Genomic DNA, 22,972 nt, shown 5'->3' with positions numbered 1-22,972 from the left:
GTAGTAAACAAAAATAAAGAAAACAAAAGCAACTCAAAACATATGACTTAGACACAGCTTAGGAAGCACAAAAGACATGAAAATCCGTTAAGAACATCTCAGTCTCGTGAAAACAGGTGAAAAATCGTTGAGAACGTCTCGTAGAAACAGAATCCGATGGAAACAGAACAGCAACTATGATGTGAGACGGAGCGTCGAAGCGAACAGCAACTCTATGATGAAGCACGGAACATTGGAGCGAACAGCAACTCTATGATGAAGCACGGAGCGACCAGCATCTCTGTGATGAGGCACAGAGCATATAACAATTAACCAGAACGCCACCATTGCTCTTGTCACGCGCAATAACAGATGCTGCACTGGGATTAATATCCTGAATTCCTAGCGATGCATGGAGCCAGATCTCATCGGCAGAGAGCGCGGATGAACTTAAGACGCATCAAATGTTTACATTTGATCCTCCAGCACAAGCAGCAGGGCGCGTAGATGACGTCATGGCCCCGAAAAGTGACGCACCCCTACGAATGGCAGCCCATGGTCTTATACACCCATGGTCCCAGCCCATTGGCCGAACCTCAAATTAAAAAATTAGGAGGGGTAACAACCCATCCTGCCACATAATTGCAAAATCATCATCTCCATTAACACACTGTAATACATTGTTACTCTGGACTGTGGATTTGGTGTCACGCAGGTGTTCTCTGCATCTGAGAATTACGGGCGATTTATTCTATGGTGTCTCTTTGGGCGACTGCTGTCGTCTGACTGTGCATGTGATCATAAAGGTTTGGCTGCTGGATACATGCCGTCATAGGCGCCGATTTATGTTTTCCTCCGTGGGTGCTCATGGGCGCAAGCCCTTTAAAAAAAAAAAAAAAAAAAGTAGTCAAAACATTTTTGCATTTCAGAACCTCAGGAAATGGACAGCGGCCGACACGAACACACACACCTATTTAGCCTACTTGATAATACAGGCGTAAAGTAATCTTTCAAGGACAGCGCCACTTCTCACAAATACAGACAGGATTGGAGGTTAACTGACACGTAACCGCGATCAGCTTCGTGTGAAATTTACAAAATGTAACAGTGTTAAATTTGACAAATACTGTTCGATAGAACTGCTTGGTTTGTTACTACAGTAACAGTTATCTGCGTGCTTCCTCAGCGATGAAGTTCCACATTTGTGGCTATCCAACACGAAAATGCATGCAGCAAAGCCTTTCCCAACATTGTTTTCTTCAGTTTTGTCGACAACTTTACTATCTCCACTAGCTATTCTCTTCTTCAACTCCTCAGACAGCATCCATCTCGATGACTGTAAGCAGATCGCGCGCGCGGTTATGATGACTTTTTAAAAGTGAAAGTATAGAGACTCCTGAGAGGGCGTGGGCACAAATAAACTGATGTGGATTTTAAATTATTTTATTTACTTGAAATACAGGCATATTTTTGTAGATGTGTTCCTTAAAATGTGCATATATGTTTACGTTTGTACGTGATTTTTTAAACCCGTGTTTAGACCCGTGTCCGACCCGCACCCGTTTGAGCAAAATTTTTGTTGACTCACCATTGCGGTTAATTCTTCAAGAGGATATACTGACTGGGAGCAACGTGTCTCTGCGTACAGAGCGGGGTCACTAAATAGGCGTTTTCATCCGAGAAACACTTCACATAGCACCAACTGCAATGTTTAATGGCAGTCTGGCACACGTGGGTGCTCGGTATTTTCCGTGGGTGCTCAATATTTTCCGTGGGTGCTCGAGCCCCGGAGCACCCACGGTATCGGCGCCTATGCATGCCGTGGTCCGCATTAGTTGGTATGTACAACACACTCCTGTCCATTTGGCCCTCATAAAGGCATGTTGGTTTTTATTTTAATTACTTTTGTGTTTTAGGTATTTAAACCACTCTGTGAGCATGCCATTTCTGTTGCTTCCGGCTTTGCATTGTTTACAGCTTCTTCTTTTTTTTTTTTTTTCTTTTTTTTGCATTTACCTTTGTTGCATCCAGTAACCTTTGTGTTTAATTCAACAACCTTTGTGATGTTTTAGTTTTATATTCATTGGTCTATCTTTGCATTCCATAACTTGTGTTGCATTCAATAACTTGTTGCATGTAATACTTTTTGTTTTGCCTTCATTTGTTTTGCATTCACTAGTTTTGTTTTGTCTTCATTTGGTTTGCATTACTAGTTTTGTTTTGCATTCTTGACCTTGTTTTTTGACAAATCTGTTACTTGTGGTTTTGGTTTTGTTGTAGTTGGAAGAAATGTGTTTTGCTTTTGTATTGGTTTGTTTATTTTCCTTATCTTGCTTTTTTTCTCTGTCCTTTTTGCTGGAGCTGGGGGCCTGAAGAAGGCAGGCTAGCTGTCTCTGTGTTGCAGTAGCTCTCTTCTTCCCAAAGTGGTGTGGATTTGCAGTGAATTTCTTTAGTGTGTAAGTGTGGTTTGGTGCACGTGTGGGTATCTATTATTACAGGCATTATTGAAGCCCGGCATCTAGCCTGTCTTCCGATTGGTAAGCCCCAGCTCTTTGTTTGTTTGTTTGTCTTTTTCTTTTGTGTTTGATAAATTTATTTCACAGTGCTAGTGGCTTGCTGTGGCTGATCCTATTTATGATTGCTCTGTTGAATAAGACATTTTAACGAATTGACTGTTTAATAAAGATTTATACTTTTGTTACCAAGTATCCACGTCTGTGGGTCATCTTGTGAAAAATCGAACCTGTGGGCCTTTGGGTCTTCCCCGGGTAGTTAATCCCGGGTGGCGTAGCCGTTCCCTTTGGAATCAGTATAATAATTGAGTACAAAATTTCTTTAATCCTTTATAACTCCTCCATCGCCACATAATGTTTTGTTTGTGTGTGCGGCAGTCGTCCGTCAGGGGCTTTTGTGTTTATTTAAATAGTAAAGTCTTTAAATGTTAGCTGGTTCTCGCCTCCTTCTTCCCATCACAACATACCTTGTTACACTAATATTGAACATAAAATCAAACATAGATTTAGCTGACGACACTTGCAAATGATAATTAAATAGATTAGCTGTGTAGCTTAGTTTTCCTGCTGAGGCAGGTTTCTTCCACAGCGAAAAGCACATGGGATCAAATTTATCCACAAATATGCGCAGTCTTTAGCTTTATGACTTCAAAAAAAGACATTCATTCTCATTCTACAACTGTGTGTTCTTTTATTCTGAGTGGAAAATATATGGGTTTATTTATCACAGTTATCATATGTGTAGATATACATGTATAATTAGTGTAGCTGTAGGCTATTTCAGTCCATTAATTTTGTTACCTGCTGTTATAAGTAATTGTGAGGAAATGACTAAAATGTCTAAATAAAAACTATATCAATCCCACATAATTTGCCTGGATCCTGTGAATTAAGGATAATGATAACTATTGATGTTTTCAGTTCACAAGGTAATGTTCATCTGAGGACACAGTCATACAATGATATACTATTACATACAATGACATACTCTTGACTAGATACATCAAGTCAAGAACTGTTATGTGAGAAACTCACATAGTTTAAACCACTTACAGCACTGCACAGATGTGATCGTTAGTATGCAGTTTTACTGCAGTTATTAATGGTGTTGCCTGATTCTCTGTAACATATTCTTTGAGTGTCAGTCTAAGACTGACATCTAGTGGACATTTTATGATCTGTGACTTTACAGACTTGCAGACATTTGCACACGGCACTCAAACACAGAAGCAGGAAGCAGGAAGCACGTGAGTTCAAGGAAACTGAAACTGAAGTTAAGTTGAGCTGTTGTGTGGTTGTGTCTCTGTGTTAATGCAGTAAAATGGCAGAAGCCTTAATTTTTCAAGATGAGTTCCTGTGTCCATTGTGTCTGAATCTCCTGAAGGATCCAGTGACCATTCCCTGTGGACACAGTTACTGTAAGATCTGTATTACAGGCCGCTGGGATCAGGAGGATCAGATGAGAGTCTACAGCTGCCCTCAGTGCAGACAGACCTTCAGTCCAAGACCTGCTTTAGCTAAAAACACCATGCTGTCTGAAGTGGTGGAGAAACTGAAGAAGACTAAACCTCCTACTGACTGTTACGCTGGAGCTGGAGATGTGCAGTGTGACGTCTGTACTGGAAGAAAACGCAAAGCCGTCAAGTCCTGTCTGGGGTGTCTGAACTCTTACTGTCAGAATCACCTTGAACAACATGAGAGTTTCTTTAAAAGAAAGAGACACAATCTGACAGATGCCACTGGACGACTGCAGGAGATGATCTGCCAGAAACACGACAAACTCCTTGAGGTTTTCTGCAACACTGACCAGAATTGTATATGTGTGCTGTGTACAATGGATGAACATAAAAACCACGACACTGTATCAGCTGCAGCTCAGAGGACAGAGAAACAGGTATGAACTTTAAACTAGACATTGATTAAATAATGTTAACACTATTTATATTGGCACCCATATGATCAGGTAACATCATTCATACTGCAGACATCAGCAGAAGTGAACAGAAGCTGCAGGTGCACTTTCACTGCTGAGCGTATTCGCAAGATGGCGCTGCCTTGCGGTGGCGACATACAGCAGTAGCCGCATATGTCCGTATCTGACGTGTTTTTTGTTTTTTTTTGTATCTCGTCTATCAAAGCTGCGGGAATATAAGAGTATCTATTTATTATCTCATGGTTTTATGTGTTTTTGTGCGAATGTGTATGGGTTGGCTACTTGTTGTGAACCAAATTGCCCCTTGGGGACATTAAAGATATTTAAATTCAATTCAATTAATTTGTGCTCTGCATTGTACTTAACAGAAAATATGGTAACTAAAAATGCACCTTCAACATATTTATCAACACAAACCTTTTCATTAAAAATCACATGATGATATAGTGAAAGTAGTATAAACTGACATTGTTCGTGGTGCAGAAACAGCTGAAGGAGACGCAGAGGTCGTTCCAGCAGAGGATCCAGCAGAAAGAGAAAGATCTTCAGCAGCTGAGAGAGGCTGTGGCATCTCATAAGGTGAGTCTGGAGAAGAAGAGAAGTTTGAGAAGTCTCAGTCAGGACTCACTGAAGTTCACTGTGTGATTGTGATGTGTGTCCTAACAGCGCTCTGCACAGACAGCAGTGGAGGACAGTGAGAGGATCTTCACTGAGCTCATCCGCTCCATTGAGAGAAGCCGCTCTGAGGCGACACAGCGGATCAGAGATCAGGAAAAGACTGCAGTGAGTCGAGCTGAAGGACGACTGGAGCGACTGGAGCAGGAGATCAATGATCTGAGGAGGAGAGACGCTGAGCTGGAGCAGCTTTCACACACACAGGATCACATCCATTTCCTGCAGGTAACAGAGATCTAGAGGAACAGGGTCATAGTGGACTTGATCACGAGAGAAACATTTCATGAGAGCAGAATGAGCTGTTGACTGAAGTGTTGACCTGTGTGTTCGGTTATTATATCATCATCAGTCAGACTCTCATCTGATCATCTTCTTTTGAAAGATACTCACTTACAAATTTCTTCTGGAAGATATATATATATTCCTAATCTAGGGCTGGGCGATTTAAATCGTGAGAATGTTATGCGCATCTCGTCAGTAAAGCCGGTTCCTTGATTAGTAGTAAATCGCCATCACCTGCTTTCAGATGGAGCGGCATTTACTACAAAGAGCCGTAGTTAACTGACAAGCTGAGCCATATCGCATTAATTATCGCTGGCGATACGTCCGCGATTTTAATGCGATATGGCTCAGCTTGTCAGTTAACTATGGCTCTTTGTAGTAAATGCCGCTCCATCTGAAAGCAGGTGATGGCGATTTACTACTAATCAAGGAACCGGCTTTACTGACGAGATGCGCATAAAAATATCACGATTTAAATCGCCCAGCCCTACCCTAATCCCTAATCCTTAAGTCCCTAATCGCGGAATTGTTCAACCCCATAGCAAAAATTTCTTTCAGCTGTTTAAAAATGAACAAATCAAACAAAAGTATTTGAAATAGCTCAACACAACAAATGTTTCAAGTGGTTTCCCCAAATTCAACTGAAAATGCAACTTTTAATGACATCTGCAGTTTCAAAATAATCAACCCCCTGAATAGAATCCCTCACAACAGCACAAATCTGCAAAAATCAAGGGCTTCATTAGTTGCACCAGGTGTGCTTGAGCTAGAACACACTCAACAAACCTAGCCAGTTCAGATATTTTGTGTCACATTTGACTGCAAGTTAGAAATATGGCTAAGTCAAAAGAATGGTCCAAAAAGTTAAGAGAAGATATCATAGCCCTTCACAAACAAGGAACGGGATACAAAAAGTCAAGTCACCGTCATTTATATGGCGCTTTTAACCATATAGATTGTTCCAAAGCAGCTTTACAGTGATAATAGGAAATTAAAGTAAAGTAAAGTAATTAAAGGAAATTAAAGAAATTAAGTAAAGAAGTTGATAATGTTTTTTATGTGTATGCTAGGTTAAAGAGATGTGTTTTTAGTCTAGATTTAACCCTCTGGGGTCTGAGGTGTTTTTGGGGTCCTTGAGATGTTTTGACATGCCCTGACATTTGTGCTTTTTTCAGTTGCTTATAAACATATTAATGGCAAAGGTGTAATTACAGTCTATTTAGCACAAACGGGGCTACCATAATATGTGAGCAACATGTTTGTATTTTTGAGAGAATAATGTTTATGCATGGTTATTCATAAAAACTAAAACTAAAAAATGAATGTTTCTGAAATAAGGCCACAAAACACATACTAAATATGTTTCCACAAGACCTTTAACTAATGGATGTTGTCGTCTAGACTAGAGTTTTTGCTTCAAAATGATCTGAAAATCATCCTGTCTAACCATTCACATAAAACAATAGATTGATTAAAATTTTGCAAAAACACTTTTTGTTTGGAAAGGCAATATGCATGGGGGCATGAATGATCATGAATAATGCTGTGGTTCACACCTGAGAAGACAATGACCCGCATAATGAGCCTTTCAGTCAGGTGTGTCACTGAGAGGGTACCACAATAAAGAATGCGAGGATAAAAGAAATATATATATTGCTTTTAATTTATTTAGAATATAGTTTTTAGCACATTTTTAGTACATAGTCATGCCTGGAAACAAATCCTGTTCAAATAGGCTATATGGGCCATTCTACAGAATTGGTTCAAAGTTAAGAGGAACTATCTTTTTTGTCTTTCCACAAATTTTGTATGCATGCAAATTTGTATAATATCCAAGGTAAACATTTCTAGTAATTGTGCAGTTAATTCTCATACTGTATTTTCTGAAAGTTTTGGAATAATATATCCTCTCCCCAAATGTGTCACTAATAAACAAACAATAATAAATAATTTAAAGAGAAGCTATTTCTGCTATTTTATTTAAAAGTTTTCACATGTAAATCAACAACAATTACAATTTTAAGAATATTTCAAGTGCAATCTTTCTTTTTAAAATGTATACATTTTATTATACGTATTTCAAAGTTAAGGATTCATTAGTTAGAATAAAGCCTACATTTGAACAAACACTTAAATAACATCAGTTGATGACTTTATTTTTGACAAAACATGGTACTTCGGTACCGAGTCGGTACTAAAATGTTTAAAACGTGACGATACCAGCATTTCTGTAGTACTGGTACCCACTAATAAGTAGCTGCTTTCAGTCGCTTCCTAAGCACGGGGCTCCTGACTAACTTTTTTACTTCAAGCACTGTAGCCAATATATTCCACGATATATATATAGTGTCGGTGTATATTAAACCGCAAAAAGACTATTTAAATATTAACCCTGCATGTTCTGCAGATCTCTCTGTGAATAAATGGTGCAGACACGCGGTTTGACACACAGACACACTGAAGCACGAGTGACGCTGTTTTTTAGTCTCTGCTGCCTCACGATATGATGACATGATGAAATTCATCTCCAGAGCTGCTCTGAGAGTCACTTCATGAGCATTTTAGCATTTAATTTGAGAATAACTATCGTCATATTATACACACACAGAAACTCAAAGGTCTTCACAGCAACCCGTCAAAATAAAAGTTCGGTTAAACTTGAAGAAATTGACAGAAATAATTATATTAGGCTACTGTACAGTAGATTTAGCTACGTCTCCATGTATTAAAAATACTACTACTACTACTACTACTACTATAATGCGTTAAGAGCTCGCTCAAGTACTGGGGAGCTAAACCATTTAGTGCTTTGTAAGTAATCAGCTATATTTAAAAAAATTATACAATGTTGGGAGCCAATGCAGTGATAGAACAGGGCTAATATGGTCATACTTCCTGGTTCTGGTAAGAACTCGAGCTGCTGCGTTTTGGACCAGCTGTAGTTTGTTTATTATGTGTGCAGGGCAACACCCCATTAGAACATCACAATAAATTTAGCTGATGTCATGAACACATGAACTAACTGTTCCGCATTTGTCATTGAGAGAGCAAATGTCGTAATTTAGAAATTACTAATCCAGTTTTTTATATCAGCTATGCATTCCGTTGATTTTGTGAATTGGTAAGTTTTGTCAGGGCGTGAAGAAATATACAGCTGAGTATCATCAGCATAACAGTGAAAACTCATGTGAAAAATCCCATGCTTCCTAATGATTTCTCCCAAGGGTAGCATGTTCAGAGCAAACAGCAATGGTCCTAGTACTGAGCCTTGTGGTACGCCATACTGAACTTGTGATCGATATGACGATAGGCGAAGGCACTAAATGTTCCTAGAGACACAGTTGGAAGCATAGTTTGCAAGTTCAAAGTTGGACGGGGCAGAAAAAGGCAGCTATCAACGGCTGCAACCACATTTTTGAGAAGGCAGGTACAGAAAAACCCTTGAGTGACTGCAAAAGACCAACAGCAAGACTTGGTGGCAACAGCATTGAGGTTCCAGCTTGCACAGTAAGGCACATACTAAATACATGCCAGAACTTCAAGACGTACACCACTACTAACCCAAAAGAACAAGAAAAGTCAGCTGCAATTTGCTCAAAATCATATAAATAAGCCACAGATGTTTTGGGATTCTGTTCTGTGGAGTGATGAAACTAAACTGGAAATTTTCGGCCCTATGGATCAGCGGTATGTCTGGAGGAAGAAGAAAGAAGCGTATGCTGAAAAGAACCCTCTGTCTACAGTTAAACATGATGAGGCTCTGTGATGCTCTGGGGCTGTTTTGCATCCTCTGGCACTGGAAACCTGCTGCCTGTGAAAGGCAAGATAGATTTATTGAAGCATCAGGAAATCCAAGGAGAAAACTTCATGCCGTCAGTGAGGAAGCTGAAGCTTGGGCGTCATTGGACAATGATCCCAAGCAATACTCAAATTCCACCAAGGCTTGGTTTCAGAAGAAGTCCTGGAAGATTCTACAGTGGCCATTACATTCACCTGGCTTGAACCCCATAGAAAAGCTCTGGTTAGATTTGAAGAAGGCAGTTGCAGCATGCAAACCCAAGAATATTACTGAACTGAAGGCCATTGCTCATGGAATGGACTAAGTTCTTCAGAAATGCTACCAGAACCTGATGTCTGGTTATACATCTTGTTTGTAGAAAAGGGGTGTTCTAGTAAGTAATAAAGATGCTTGCCATGAAGGGGTTGAATTATTATGAGTTGCATTTTCAGTTGAATTTGGGGGAACCACTTGAAACCATTTGTTGTGTTGAGCTATTTAAATAACTTTTGTTTGATTTGTTTATTGCAAACAGCTGAAAATCTGTAAATGTTGCCAATAAACCTGATTTGCAATGGAGGTTGAATAATTTCGATTGCAACTGTATATAGTGTTCAGTATCCAAAACTTAACTCATTAGTAAATTGATTGTCCAGTTTTCTTTCTGTTGAGACTTCCGCACAAATCTAACAGTAGTGCAGGTTATTGATGAAGTGTGGAGGTGATGAGCTTTGATTTATGTTTTCTGTAGAGTTTCCAGTCTCTCTCAGCTCCTCCTGAATCTACAGATGTAAATGACAATCCCTTCAGTTCTCTCTCCTCTTTTGATGGCATGAGAGAATCTGTCCTTCAGCTGAGAGACAAACTGGAGGATTTCTGCAAAGAGGAGCTGAAGAAGATCTCTGACAGAGGTAAAGTCCTGGGCCCATATTCATAAAGAATCTTAATGCAAAGAGTAGCTCCTAGTGACAAAATTCTAAGAAAATTCTTAGAAATGTGGGCGTTTACTCTTAAATTTAAAGAAAAAATCCTAGTAAAGAAAAAAGTAATTCAGAAAGCATCTTAACCGTTAAAAGAGGTCTTAAGGTCAAAATTGTTAGGAGCACGGGCGAGGACTTTTAAGAGGCTTAAGAGTTTCTTTAGCAGAGGAGAAAATGGCAGAAAGATGAAGAAGGAGAAGAAATGTGTTGCAGACAATGGATGACAGTGAGTTAATAAGACGCTATAGATTAGATTGTGCAGGGATCATGTTTGTGACAGATCTTTTTAGAGACACGCTAATATCTCCAACACAGCGCAGAAATGCCATAGCGCCCGAAATGAAAGTAATCACTACATTACGATATTTGGCAACTGGGAAAATTCCATGTTTGATACATTCAAACCACCATTTAAATAGACATGCCAACAATCAGTGTAATTAGAAAGAGTGGAACAATTTTTATCATTCTAAGCCAAGCAAATACCTTATAGGAAATCAACAGCATGGTTAATAAAATAAGGATTTATATTTATAATGTGTGTGTGTGAGAACGGTCAAATAGGAAAAATTACGCATGTAATTTCAAAGTGAAGGCTTAGAATAGACCCTATACTTAAAATCACTTTTTTCCCCTTCTTGGACAACCAACCAATCACAGTCTTCAAAAGATTGTGTCATACATAGCAACGGGGTCAACCCCGCCTTCTTACTAAGATAAAAGTTTTTGTCTTTTCCTTACTCAGAGTTGCTCTCAGATCAGTCCCGAATTGCTCTTAAGCTAAGACTCCTACGTAAAAGTTTTTAAGCTAAATTAAGAGTTTTCTGAGAGTATTCTTAGAATCTTTATGAATACGGGCCCTGGAGATTCTGCTCTCAGAAATGATCCTCCATCATCTCATATCATGTAGAAGATCATATTAGAAATGTCTTAGGAACGGATGTAGGGATAATTTTCTTCTTGACATGATAATCACACTCTTCATGTCTGTTGATTTCCAGTCACTTCCTCCAACATTGTTCCCAAGACGAGGACCAGGAACGACTTCCTACAATGTAAGTCACTAAGAAAACAAGCAGAAAACTCACTGAGTGTGTTCATGTTCTTCCTGTAGAAGATGAAAGAAAACATGAAAGAAAAGTTTTAGAGTTGATCATGTAAATGATGATTTGCACAAGATATCTGGTCAATTGTACTGAGACACTGCTGATATATTGAACATGAAGAGTTCAGATATATTAAAAGATCAGACAGATTCATATTCCTGATTCTGATGTGTTTATCTCCATCAGATTCTCATCAGTTCACTCTGGATCCAAACACAGTGAATAAACTGCTCCGTCTGTCTGAGAGGAACAGAGTGATTAGATTCTCTAACACAGTCCAGCCGTATCCTGATCATCCAGACAGATTTGATAATGTGCATCAGGTGTTGTGTAGAGAGAGTGTGTGTGGTCGCTGTTACTGGGAGATTGAGTGGAGTGGTGAAAGTGTGTTTATATCAGTGTCATATAAGAGCATCAGCAGGAAGGGAGAAGGTAATGAGTGTGTGTTAGGATGTAATGATCAGTCCTGGAGTTTGATCTGCTTTCCCTCCAGTTACAGATTCAAACACAATAACATAAAGACTGAAATTACTGTAGAGCCCATCAGCAGGAGAATAGGAGTGTATGTGGATCACAGTGCAGGAACTCTGTCTTTCTACAGCGTCTCTGACACACTGAGCCTCATCCACACAGTCCAGACCACATTCACTCACACACTCTATCCTGGTTTTGGGGTTTATTATGGATCAGTGAAACTGTTAATGAATCAGAATAGACTGTAGAGCTAAATATTGTATTATATTGAATGTTGTTAAATGGAAAATAAAAAGATGTTCTTTACATGGCTTCCAAGTTTTAACAAATAAATTAGACCAGGGATGGGCACCTTCGGTCCTGGAGGACCACTGTCCTACAGATGCCTTGTCCAAATACCCACACTTGCGGTCTTGGCCACTTGAGAGCATGTGTACGCGTCAGGAAGTAAGTGCGCAAGGTGCCAAAATGCCAAAGTGCAGTGCATTTAATGCACACTAAACCCATACTATCTTGAATACCGCTACGGAGCGGTATTTGAGGCTAAGCGTATCCCATCATGCATTATGTTCGGGAACTCATGTGCCCTGAAATAGCGAGATGTTGAGGAAAACTTTCCACTGTAATTTTAATTAATTAGATACATATGATTTGGTAGTAAAAACAAAGTGTTGCACGTTTTATTAGTGCAATGATGAGTATGGTATGTGTAGGCCTATTTTGTACAACATTTGCAACTGTTTTTATCACTTAATTAGAAGCACCGCAATTTTAAATTTGTGTCTTCTGTTATTTACATAGCGATTACTGAACAGACATGTAGAAGTTTATTTTAAAATGCAAAGTATTGAAATACAATAATAAAAGCTCTGTAAACACTAGCATTTTTTGCAAGAATATAAGTGTGTCTAATCGAGTGATGAAAAGTTCTACACACACGTGCAGTCTTTACACCAAATAGAGCAAAGACCGCAAGTGCAGGTATTTGGACAAGGCAAGGGTTTAGCTTCAACCCTAATCAAACACACCTGAGCAAGCTAATTGAGGTCTTCAAGATTACTAGAAAGTTACTGGCAGGTGAGTTTTTTCAGGGTTGAAGCCTGCCGGACAGTGACCCTCCAGGACCGAAGCTGCCATCCCTGAATTAGACATTACCGATAAGATCAAAGGCAGACCATATGATCATTTCTATCTAATCCTTTTAGAGGGACTTACTTTTCAGTATCTGTTATTTTATAGCAGGATTTATATGTATTAAAACTATGTTTGTAAATCAATTTTCAATAAAGAAAATCTGAGAGAAAAGATTTTAAGATTTTAACTTTTTTAATATTTAAGATTAAAGATTTTTGTTCAATAAAGAAAGTCTGACTTGAGTTTAAACTCAAATTTTAATAAAGATAATCCAGGGACATGTTAACCAGATTTCATTATCATTTAGATGAAATGATTTTAAAATATTTTAATGTAAGTTTTCCATTCAGATGGTCACTATAATCCTTTATAGGCACTTTTTATGTAATACACTTTAATTTATTTATTGTGTGATAAGGATTCTGTTTTAGTTTATATATTAAACCACACATTTGATTTTGATCTATACATTTTTAATGAGTTTGAAATATTTAAACATTTCCAATCTTTTTTTCTCTTGACTTTATCCTTGATTGAGAAAATCACAAATGCTCTGTAGTTGGTATTATGTTTGATAATTTCACACTTGCTTATGTAATGGGATTGCCCATTTAACCCTTTGGGGTCTAAGGTGTTTTCGGGGTCCTTGAGATGTTTTGACATGCCCTGACATTTGTGCTTTTTTCAGTTGCTTATAAACATATTAATGACAAAATTACACTCTATTTAGCACAAACAGGGCTACCATAATATGTGAACAACATGTATGTGTGATGATAAATTGGACGGAAGCAATAGCAAATGCAACAATGTTTATTGAACAGAAGTTCACTCAGAACACCTCAGAACAGGCAGAAAGAAAACACGATGAATACAGAGCAGTAGATGATCTCTCCAAGCCAAGGGTCAGATCCGGAACACAGACAGCAGGAGAGCGTGACGCAGGGACTGAGACGGGCGGTCCTGAAGTGAGTGAGGTGGTGAAGATGAACCAATGGTGAGAACGGGAGTGAATCGATCCGTATCCAATGAAACAGGAAACACAAGGAAGATGGGAACAGGCACGAACACAGGAGGCTTCAAACAACGATCTGGCAAACACAAGACGAAAGACAGAGCAATAAATAGGTTGGCTGGAATGGTTTGCAGCTGCCGCTGATGAATTAATCAGTGGTCACGCCCACATAAAACAATCAGTGCAAACGAGACACACACATAAACACAAACACACAAGACCAGAATGAGACAGCGAATCTACCAACCGTGACAGTACCCTCCCCCCTAGGAACGCCTCCTGGCGTTCCCAGACGGACCTACCTGTCGATTGTAATCATCAATAAGGGAGTGATCCAGGATGTCCCAAGCAGGTACCCAACTCCTCTCCTCCAGACCGTAACCTTCCCAGTCCACCAAAAACTGGAATCCGCGTCCCCTCGTCTCGAGTCCAGAATACGAAAAACGGAGACGGAACGTAGAGGAATGTTCTTGGTAGAAAGCCACACCTTTTGACCCCTTGACATATACAGGAGGCCTTGACCGGTGGCGATTGGCCTTAGCCTTAGTGCGCGCCCCCACTTGGAGCAGAGTCTCGCGGGCTCTAGTCCATGTGCGATGGGACCTCTGGATGAAGGCGTGAGCACAGGGGACCGCGACCTCGGATTCTAGACTCGGAAAAATTGGTGGCTGGTAATTATATAACATGTTTCGATTCTTATTATTGATGTTAGCTCTTATTGGAAGCAAATGCAAGGCCGCTAGCTCTAATGGATCTAACGTTAGCTACAGTATGTACCGGTAGCGCAGACTACCTATCGATTACATTGGAAATCAACTAAAAGAAATAATGGTGCACCGATTTTTATCTTTACAGGCAATGTTAGTATTGTGGCACATCGCAAGACGGAGACCGCTTGTTGTCTGGGCACACCCACGATCTCGCCACTGGTGGGACACAATCGTTCCAGATTTCACCGCTGAACAGTTAGTGCAGAATTTCTGAGTGTCCCAGGAATCATTTGAGTACATCTGTGGTCGAGTCAGGTCTGACATGGGGAGAAGGAACACAAATGACAGTATGTGTGTCACAATCCGAAAGCAAGTGGCAATTGCCATCTGGAAACTGGCCACCGGCAGCGATTACAGGACCATAAGCCATTTTTTTGGGGTAGGCCTCAGCACTGTGTTTAACTGTGTTCAGGACTTTTGCTACGCAGTCAACAGGGTGCTGCTTCCTGTGCACATTATATTTCCTGACGCTTACAAGTTTGTAGAACTGGCCACATTCTTTGAGAATCGTTGGAGAGTACCACAGTGTGTTGGAGCAATAGATGGAAGTCACATCCCTATAATAGCACCAGAGGAGTACCCTAGAGACTATTACAACCGGAAAGGATGGCATTCGATTGTTCTCCAAGCAGTGGTTGATGGCAAAGGCCTTTTCTGGGATGTATGCGTTGGCTATCCAGGTAGTGTTCATGATGCAAGGGTACTGAGACAATCACATTTGTGTCCTAAATGATGGGGAGTTATTAGGCCAAAACAAAATGAACATCTCTGGGTGTGATGTTGGACATTATCTAATTGGTGACCCAGCTTACCCCATGCAGAACTGGCTCATGAAGCCCTTCTCAGACACTGGAAGACTGACACATGAACAACAGACCTTCAATTACCGGCTGAGCAGTGCACGGTCAGTTGTGGAGATGTGTTTTGGGAGACTAAAAGGTCGATGGAGGTGCCTCCTAAAAAGAAATGACTGCAAGCTGGAGCTGAGCAAGCAAATGACACTCGCCTGCTGTGTGCTTCACAACATTTGTGAGGAACATGGGGACAACTTTACAGAGGAGCATCAAGACAGGCCTATAAACATTCAGCCTCCTGTCCAGGCGGTACCTGAACATGGTAATCAAGAAGGGGCTGACATCAGAGCTGCGTTAATAAAGTACTTTTGTGGGAATGACTGATTTCTTTTTTTCTTACTGCACCACCGCCATACATTGTAATTCTACCTCTGTTGTATTTTTGTTAAATATTAAAACTGCCATAACACCAGATGTAACATTTTTATGTTTACTTGCTGAGTTAATACATCTCTCTTTCTGGTTTCCTGAAATGCAGCAGTGTTTAATCTGCACAAATGAAAATAAAAAAATTGATTACTTGCATTTGTTTCTCTGTTGATTAAGCATTCTACAGCAGACAGAAATGTTTATTTAAAAAAAAAAAAATACACTATGCAAAAACTCCCAAAATATTAAAGTGCAGTGTGCAACATTGTTTCTTTATGATTCAGTAGCACTCATCAGTGGGATTGCCTCTCCATCACCGTGACCATACGCTCCATGAGTCCAAGCATTGCAGTTGAGTCTGCATTCATTTTCTTCAGCAAGGTATCATTCATGTCCTTGCAGTGCAGCGGGAACCTTTCGTCAGACCTTTCGAAATATTCCAGCAGCTCCCCATTCATGTCTCGTTTCCTTTTGCCTGTGCACAAAAAAACATTACCATTAACACAGATCTTCCTTGTGTATTTTGCAATTGTAAATAATCTAACACAAGTGTCAATGCAACATATTAACAAAATAATATTATATGATACTGTATTACTACACTGATACACCTTATGTTGTATGTCTACTATCATATCCCTACACTACTGCTTGTTCACACTTATTGGGTACTTCATGCAATGTAATCAAATACAACAGATCTGCAGTGAATTATTTAATGAAGACTGATATACAGAGGTGGACAGTAACAAAGTACATTTACTTGAGTACTGTACTTAAGTACACTTTTTGAGTATCTGAACTTTACTTGAGTATTATTTTTTCTGGAAACTTGTTACTTTAACTTCACTACATTTGAAAGATAAATATCATACTTTTTACTCCACTACATTTCTGTCAAGGTCCTTGAGTAGAAAGTAGTAACATTAGGTTGCATTTTGGTTGGAAATGAAAGTCGGTTTGACATCTGAACTCGACGTTGGATTGACGTCAGCATCCGATGTTGGATTTTGGTTGGAACGTCTGTCCAACACTGGAGTTTAATGTCAGTCTGATGTTGGATTCTGAAATCAACCTGATTTTCATTTTCAACGTTGGGTTTGGTCTTCTAAATTCAAATTATGTAATTGTTTTGGAGCACTAGCTTATGGATAACATTAAGGCTAACATATTCATACTAAAAAAAAAAACTTTAAATAGGGCACTCTTTGAGGGAACAGCCATTTGGGTGTCCGAAACCATTGTGGATGTTTTACTGAGTGCACTTATTCAATCTCACATTCAATCCCACTACTGGAACAGTGTTCTAGAGTAAATGTGATATTGATATGAGCGCAGGTAGGGGTGGGCGGTATGATCAAAATTCTGTTTCACGGTATGACTAATTTTATTTCATGGTAACGATATATTTCACGATATAGTTATTTATATCTATAGTTATATCTGTAGTTATTCTTGAAAAATCAACAAAAAGGGCTTTGTATAATAAATAAACCCAAATAGGCTACTTTAGAAATGAAAAGTACTTCACTTTGTTTGAATTTTCTTTTTCTTTGAAAAATCTTATTTGGTAAATTATTTCTTTGGTAAACTATTTTTAATATCTAAATATAGTAAACAAAACACTCTCATCAACTTTTAGATGAACTTCCCCCAACTGATGGGGGACTCGCGCTGGATATTTAGTCATTTTGCCTCAGATACAGGATTATACATTCGCCTTAACAAGCAGGTTGTTAATTACCACGGCAACCGCTCGCGTGTCATACTGAATGCTTTTGTGTTTAAAAAGTAACTATACATAAGAGACAGAAAGATGCAGATAACTATACATCATCTGCTGCACCTTTCCCCCGAAAATATCACGTTAACAACAACCTTTTAGAAAACGTAATTCCTTTGTGGATCCTCTTGATCTGCTTTCTCCATGTTTCTTTGACAAATCTCAGCGTCTCAGTCTCTTGCACGCTGCACGCGAGTTAACCACGCCCACTTATTTACATGTCGCGGTATCACGGAATAAAAAAATCTGTTACGGTTGACATTTTCTACTGCGGTAACGATATATACCGTCATACCGCCCAGCCCTAAGCGCAGGCATAGATTCAGAGGCATAAGGTACTGTAAGTATTACATACAACAATGCAACAATAATAAAACAATGCATTGACATTTACTTTTTACTTTTGATACTTAAGTACTTTTACAAACAAGTACTTTTGTACTTTTACTTAAGTAAAAATCGGTCTTTACAACTTTTACTTGTAACGGAGTAATATTTGACCAGCAGTATCTGTACTTTCACTCAAGTAGGGAAGTTGTGTACTTTGTCCACCTCTGCTGATATATTTCAGTTTGTTGATACTCATAACAAGAATCCTTTACCTTTTCTGGTCTGCTGACTGGAAGAGGCAGATGAGGAGCTGCAAGACGGTACTGGTGAGCTGCAGTGGAGTGGTAGCGGTAGCCGAGGACAGAGGACCGAGTCCAGAACCTCAAAATGGGGATTTCTACTACGTGGCCATCCATTACCACTTCGCCCCAACTCCTTCTTTTGGTCCCTGTAGTCCTTTTTTATTTATTTTTTAACTTGTTATTGATCTGCTCTATGGTTCTGTTAAACCCCACTGCAGCCATCTCCCTCTGGATCTCCTCGAACACGTTTTGTTCTCGAAGCACCTTTTATTTTTTGCTGTACCTCTGCCGAGGACCATACCACCAACAAACAGTTTGTCTCTTCCACCGACCACTGTTTCACTTTAGATTCCATCTTTCTTCAATCATTTCTACTAGCTAGCACTGTGTTTTTAGCAATGGCGGTCACCGTTGAGTTGTTGGTCACAATAACCCTGCCCCCAGCCCCTGATGTAAGCATGACGTGGTGAAAGAACGGTTCTAGTCCACCAAAGAGTTGGTGCCGCTTTGGAACCAATTTTCCTGGCCAAGAACCGGTTCTAAGAAAGGCCTGGCTTTACCATTAATATTATGTGTCTACACATCAAAGAATCTACACATTCAGATTTGTTCACATTTTAATGTGGAGTAGCCTATAGAATCTAAGTTTAAATCTAAGTATAAACGGACATCCCCGTTTTCAAGTTACCATGGTAACTGACTCTGAGTATAAGTTACCTCTCTTTCAGAAACAGGCTTGACTTACTCTGCTTTCTCGGGTTTGACATACCTCCCATTCTGAAACAGAAAACCCAGAGTTTCCCTCATTTCAGGGTTAACATACTCCGAGTTTTCACCCAACCTCCTTTCTGAAACAGGCCTGGGCCTAAGGCTATTCTCATAGCAAGAGCTGGGTTAAAAAAAACGCAACTTGATCCTACAGAATTAGTCAATTACAGGCCGATTTCGAATCTACATTTTCTGTCAAAGGTACTAGAAAAGACAGTATCCTCACAACTATGTTCCTTTTTAGAAAGAAAAGATATCTGTGAGGATTTTCAGTCAGGATTTAGACCGTACCATAGTACTGAGACTGCTCTCATTAGAGGGACAAATGATTTGCTCTTATCATCCGATCATGGTTGTATCTCTCTATTAGTGTTACTCGATCTTAGTGCTGCATTTGACACTATCGACCACAACATTCTTTTAATTAGACTCGAAAATTATTTCGGCATTAGTGGAATTGCACTAGCTTGGTTTAAATCATACTTATCTGACCTTTATCAGTTTGTAGCAGTAAATGAAGAGATGTCTTATCGATCAAAAGTTCAGTATGGAGTACCAAAAGGCTCAGTACTAGGACCGCTGCTGTTCACTCTGTACATGCTACCATTAGGAGATATCATTAGGAAACATGGCATTAGCTTTCACTGTTATGCTAATGATACTCAGCTCTTTATTTCTTTACACCTTGACAAAACTTACTAATTAAAAAAATTAACGGAATGCATAGCTGATACAAAAAACTGGATGACTAGCAATTTCCTACTTCTAAATTCTGAAAAAACAGAGAATCTAATTATTGGACAAAAAACTTCCTCACGTAATAACCTAGAACACAGTCTAACACTTGATGGCTTTTATTATACATTGAACTATGAAAGAATAACCAATTAATTACTAATCACAAAAGTAACATGTCTAAAAAGTGAACAATTGTGGGGTTTTTTACTCTTAACATGGTCATAACATTTCAGAAGCTTGTGCCTCAAATGGGTTCTTTGTGGAAACCAGTTTATGAATATTATATCCCCCCAAATACATTAGCTACAGGTTGAGATTGTGACTACTACTCTTACCAAAGGATGGACGTATGTTCTCTGTTTATTTCAAACTTAAACATAGAATAATACTAATAATTATAATTTGTTTAAAATTTTAAATAATTAGGAAGTGATGCTGACACTCTCATGATTGGATTAGTTCAGTATTATGAGCTCTATTGAGTATCAGTTCAATCTCAGACTCCAGAGACCTACCTTTATGTTACAGTAGCCGCCTGAGGAGGACTTCTCTTTAGGATATGAATATAAACATTGATGTTCTCTTGTCAAAAACAATTTGCATCCTCAATGAAGAAATTGGCTGCATTTATGTTGCGATAAGTGCAAAACCACATCTTCCAGATTACAATGTTTGTTAGAATATTACTAGTGCCTCACAGACATGTATGCCTGTACAATATGTGTCAAATATAAAATTAAATAACTTGTATTACTTGTGAAAAACATGTAAACTCCTCACTAATTTCTCAAACGTTACCCTGTCATCCCGCAGGAACTACTAGTGATGTGGCCCATTATTTTAAAGTGAAAAACATGTTAACTCCTCACTGACATGTCACCCTGCCTAAACTATATAAAACATAAAACAACTGCAGTGATTGGGTCCAACATTTTTTTTTTTAATTATATGCACTGGAAGATTTCCATGTAATAGTAAAAGAAAATAGTACATTATGCAAGAAATGCACAATTGGGCATGCAAGAATAAAGCACTGTGCAAAATATAATATCTGAATTAAACATTCTAAATTAACAAAATTTGGTACAATAATGAAACCTAGCCATAAACTAAACAAAAAATCTGTATTTTGGAATGAAGCATTCAACACATTCAACAAACTGTGATGAGAAACTGAGTCAAACATAATGGCTAAATAAAAAAATAAAAATAAAAAAACATTCAACACAATTAGATTGTGAGGATAAACAGAATGTACATAAGAATGTACATCTACTGGCAACATGTTATTTATTTTTTTGTGGAATGTCTATTAGCTCTCCATTTTTCTTTTTTTCCTCTATGGCACTGCACACTGGTTCCTGTGTGCACAATTGTCAGCAACGGTCTGCAAAGTCGGACAGCTTCTGCCCTTTTTGAAACGCAGCTCGTAATTTATTGTACGCTGTGATGTCACAGGCTTACAACTCAGCAATGGCAGAGGTATCGACAATCGTTTTCCTATCCACACCGCACTTTTGGTATGCCTCCGTTTTGGTTGCTCCTTTCGACAGGAACTTCAGGACCTTTTTGTATCTTCCTATGACGTGCTCTGGTAAAAATACTGACAAAGAACAAAACACTAAAATCAATTCATCTTAATAATTTCCTCCAAATAACATAATTTTGTAGTTATTCTCAAAGCATATAGGCAGACTCTACATGGGAGTAGCATTTCATACATTACAGAATATATTGTATTAATAAATACATTTCTAAATATAGGAATTTGTTTGCCAGTAAAGGCAGACCTCCTGAATTCTGAAGTGACTGAGAGTAAAGCCACAGCCACCCATGCATATTTGAGGGCTTCGGAGTATAATACATAACAGTATAATATAATACTATACAAAATATTAAAAGATACTGGTAATTTACTTTTGCACTACACTATAAAATGTTTTGTATTGAGCCAATGTCCTATTGGTCACAAATCTTCATGTTCCCTTTCGAAAGTGAACTCGCACTGCGTCGATGATGCTATTAGGGAACGCCCCCTTTACGTGAACCGGTGTCTGAAAAACTATCCAATCACGACAATCGAAATTAACCAGTCTGTGACGTCACTACTAGAGTGACCCAGAAGTATAAAAGAGGCGCCTAGAGAACATGTCATCCTCTTTTCGTCTTCGGGACTGTTTTGTCTGATTTACAATCATCTGAAAAGGTAAGAACAATTATGGCAAGTGATAAGCGTTTCAAGAAGTGTGTGGATCCGTGTCTAAGATATTGACATCAGATGACACACACAACTTGTGCCAATTGTGAGTTTTTACCCTTGAGAAAACTGCTCTTGTCTGCCCTCTTCTCAAGAGAATCTGTGCCAGGCGATCATACCTCTTCTGCTTTTTGCACTTTTCTGTGTTTTCATTCCCTTCTTGTACTACTTAGTCTTGTGAGGTGTTGAAGAAGAGTCGAAGAAAGATGAGGACTGGAAGGAACTCGAAGTAGAGTCATCTCTTTTAGTCTTCTTGTTTCCCTTTCTGTACTTTCTCTTTTCTGCTCGCACATGGTCCTCATCAGCAGAATCTGTGATCACAATAGACCTCTTTGGCTCTTTTGTTTCTTTAGTTGACAGTGCTGTAAAAAAAGAAGAAGAAACATTTAGTCATTTTTATTAGTGCAGAGCAGTCAAACCATTCCTGAAGCCTCCTGCACACACCCAGCTCAGGTCATGGAGTAGTGTACTAATCAGCAAATTAGTTAATTTAGCTATGTTAAATAAGGGAGACCTACAAAATGTGCATTGCTGGGGAGGCTCCAGGAACAGTGTGAAGACTCACGGTGTAGTGCTTTTTACAATAGGCATTATTATTCAAACCAGCTTTCCACAGACAGAAATCACAAAAGTTTGGAACAAAATGGAAATAAGGAAATGATAAGAAAATTACAGTTTACACAGAGAATACACTTTTTTTTTCTTTTACAATAACATGGAGTTTTTAAGCAAATGTTTGCCAAAAATGTATAATAATAATAATAATAATATTAATTGTAGACAACTACAAATAGCTAACACTCTAAAACAGTTCTCACCATTGGTTAAACTGCTCCGAAGAAAATCCCTCTCATTTTCCACATCTTTGCATTTTTCTTCAAGGAAATTAACTTTAGATTTCAAAAATTAGTTTTCTTCTTTGAGTTTATTGA

The 22,972-nt window shown here is 38.8% G+C and overlaps 2 protein-coding genes across 3 annotated transcripts in view; both read left to right on the top strand.

The window, feature by feature from the left end:
* The window catches only part of LOC308689607 (protein NLRC3-like), a gene marked incomplete at both ends in the record, with an annotated part of 270,187 nt that overhangs the window by 36,331 nt on the left and 210,884 nt on the right, over positions 1–22,972 (top strand). The gene's annotated exons all lie outside the window — the stretch shown is intronic.
* Positions 3,705–13,094, top strand: LOC308689619 (tripartite motif-containing protein 16-like). 2 transcript variants are annotated; one of them, XM_081363436.1, is made up of 7 exons: positions 3,705–3,739; positions 3,929–4,386; positions 4,909–5,004; positions 5,092–5,325; positions 9,912–10,071; positions 11,142–11,195; positions 11,433–13,016. In XM_081363436.1, the coding sequence occupies exons 2-7, from the start codon at positions 3,952–3,954 to the stop codon at positions 11,966–11,968; spliced, it is 1,515 nt and encodes a 504-aa protein (XP_081219562.1). In that variant the 5' UTR covers positions 3,705–3,739; positions 3,929–3,951; the 3' UTR covers positions 11,969–13,016. The 2 variants fall into 2 exon arrangements, with proteins under 2 accessions (XP_081219562.1, XP_081219561.1); XM_081363435.1 differs by lacking the exon at positions 3,705–3,739 and having other exon boundaries at positions 3,742–4,386; positions 11,433–13,094.

This window comes from Scardinius erythrophthalmus (assembly GCF_964197995.2).
Source record: "Scardinius erythrophthalmus genome assembly, chromosome: 4".
NCBI classification, from domain to species: domain Eukaryota; kingdom Metazoa; phylum Chordata; class Actinopteri; order Cypriniformes; family Leuciscidae; genus Scardinius; species Scardinius erythrophthalmus.
Note: the sequence above shows the minus strand (reverse complement) of the source record. Positions and strands in the feature narration are given on the sequence as shown.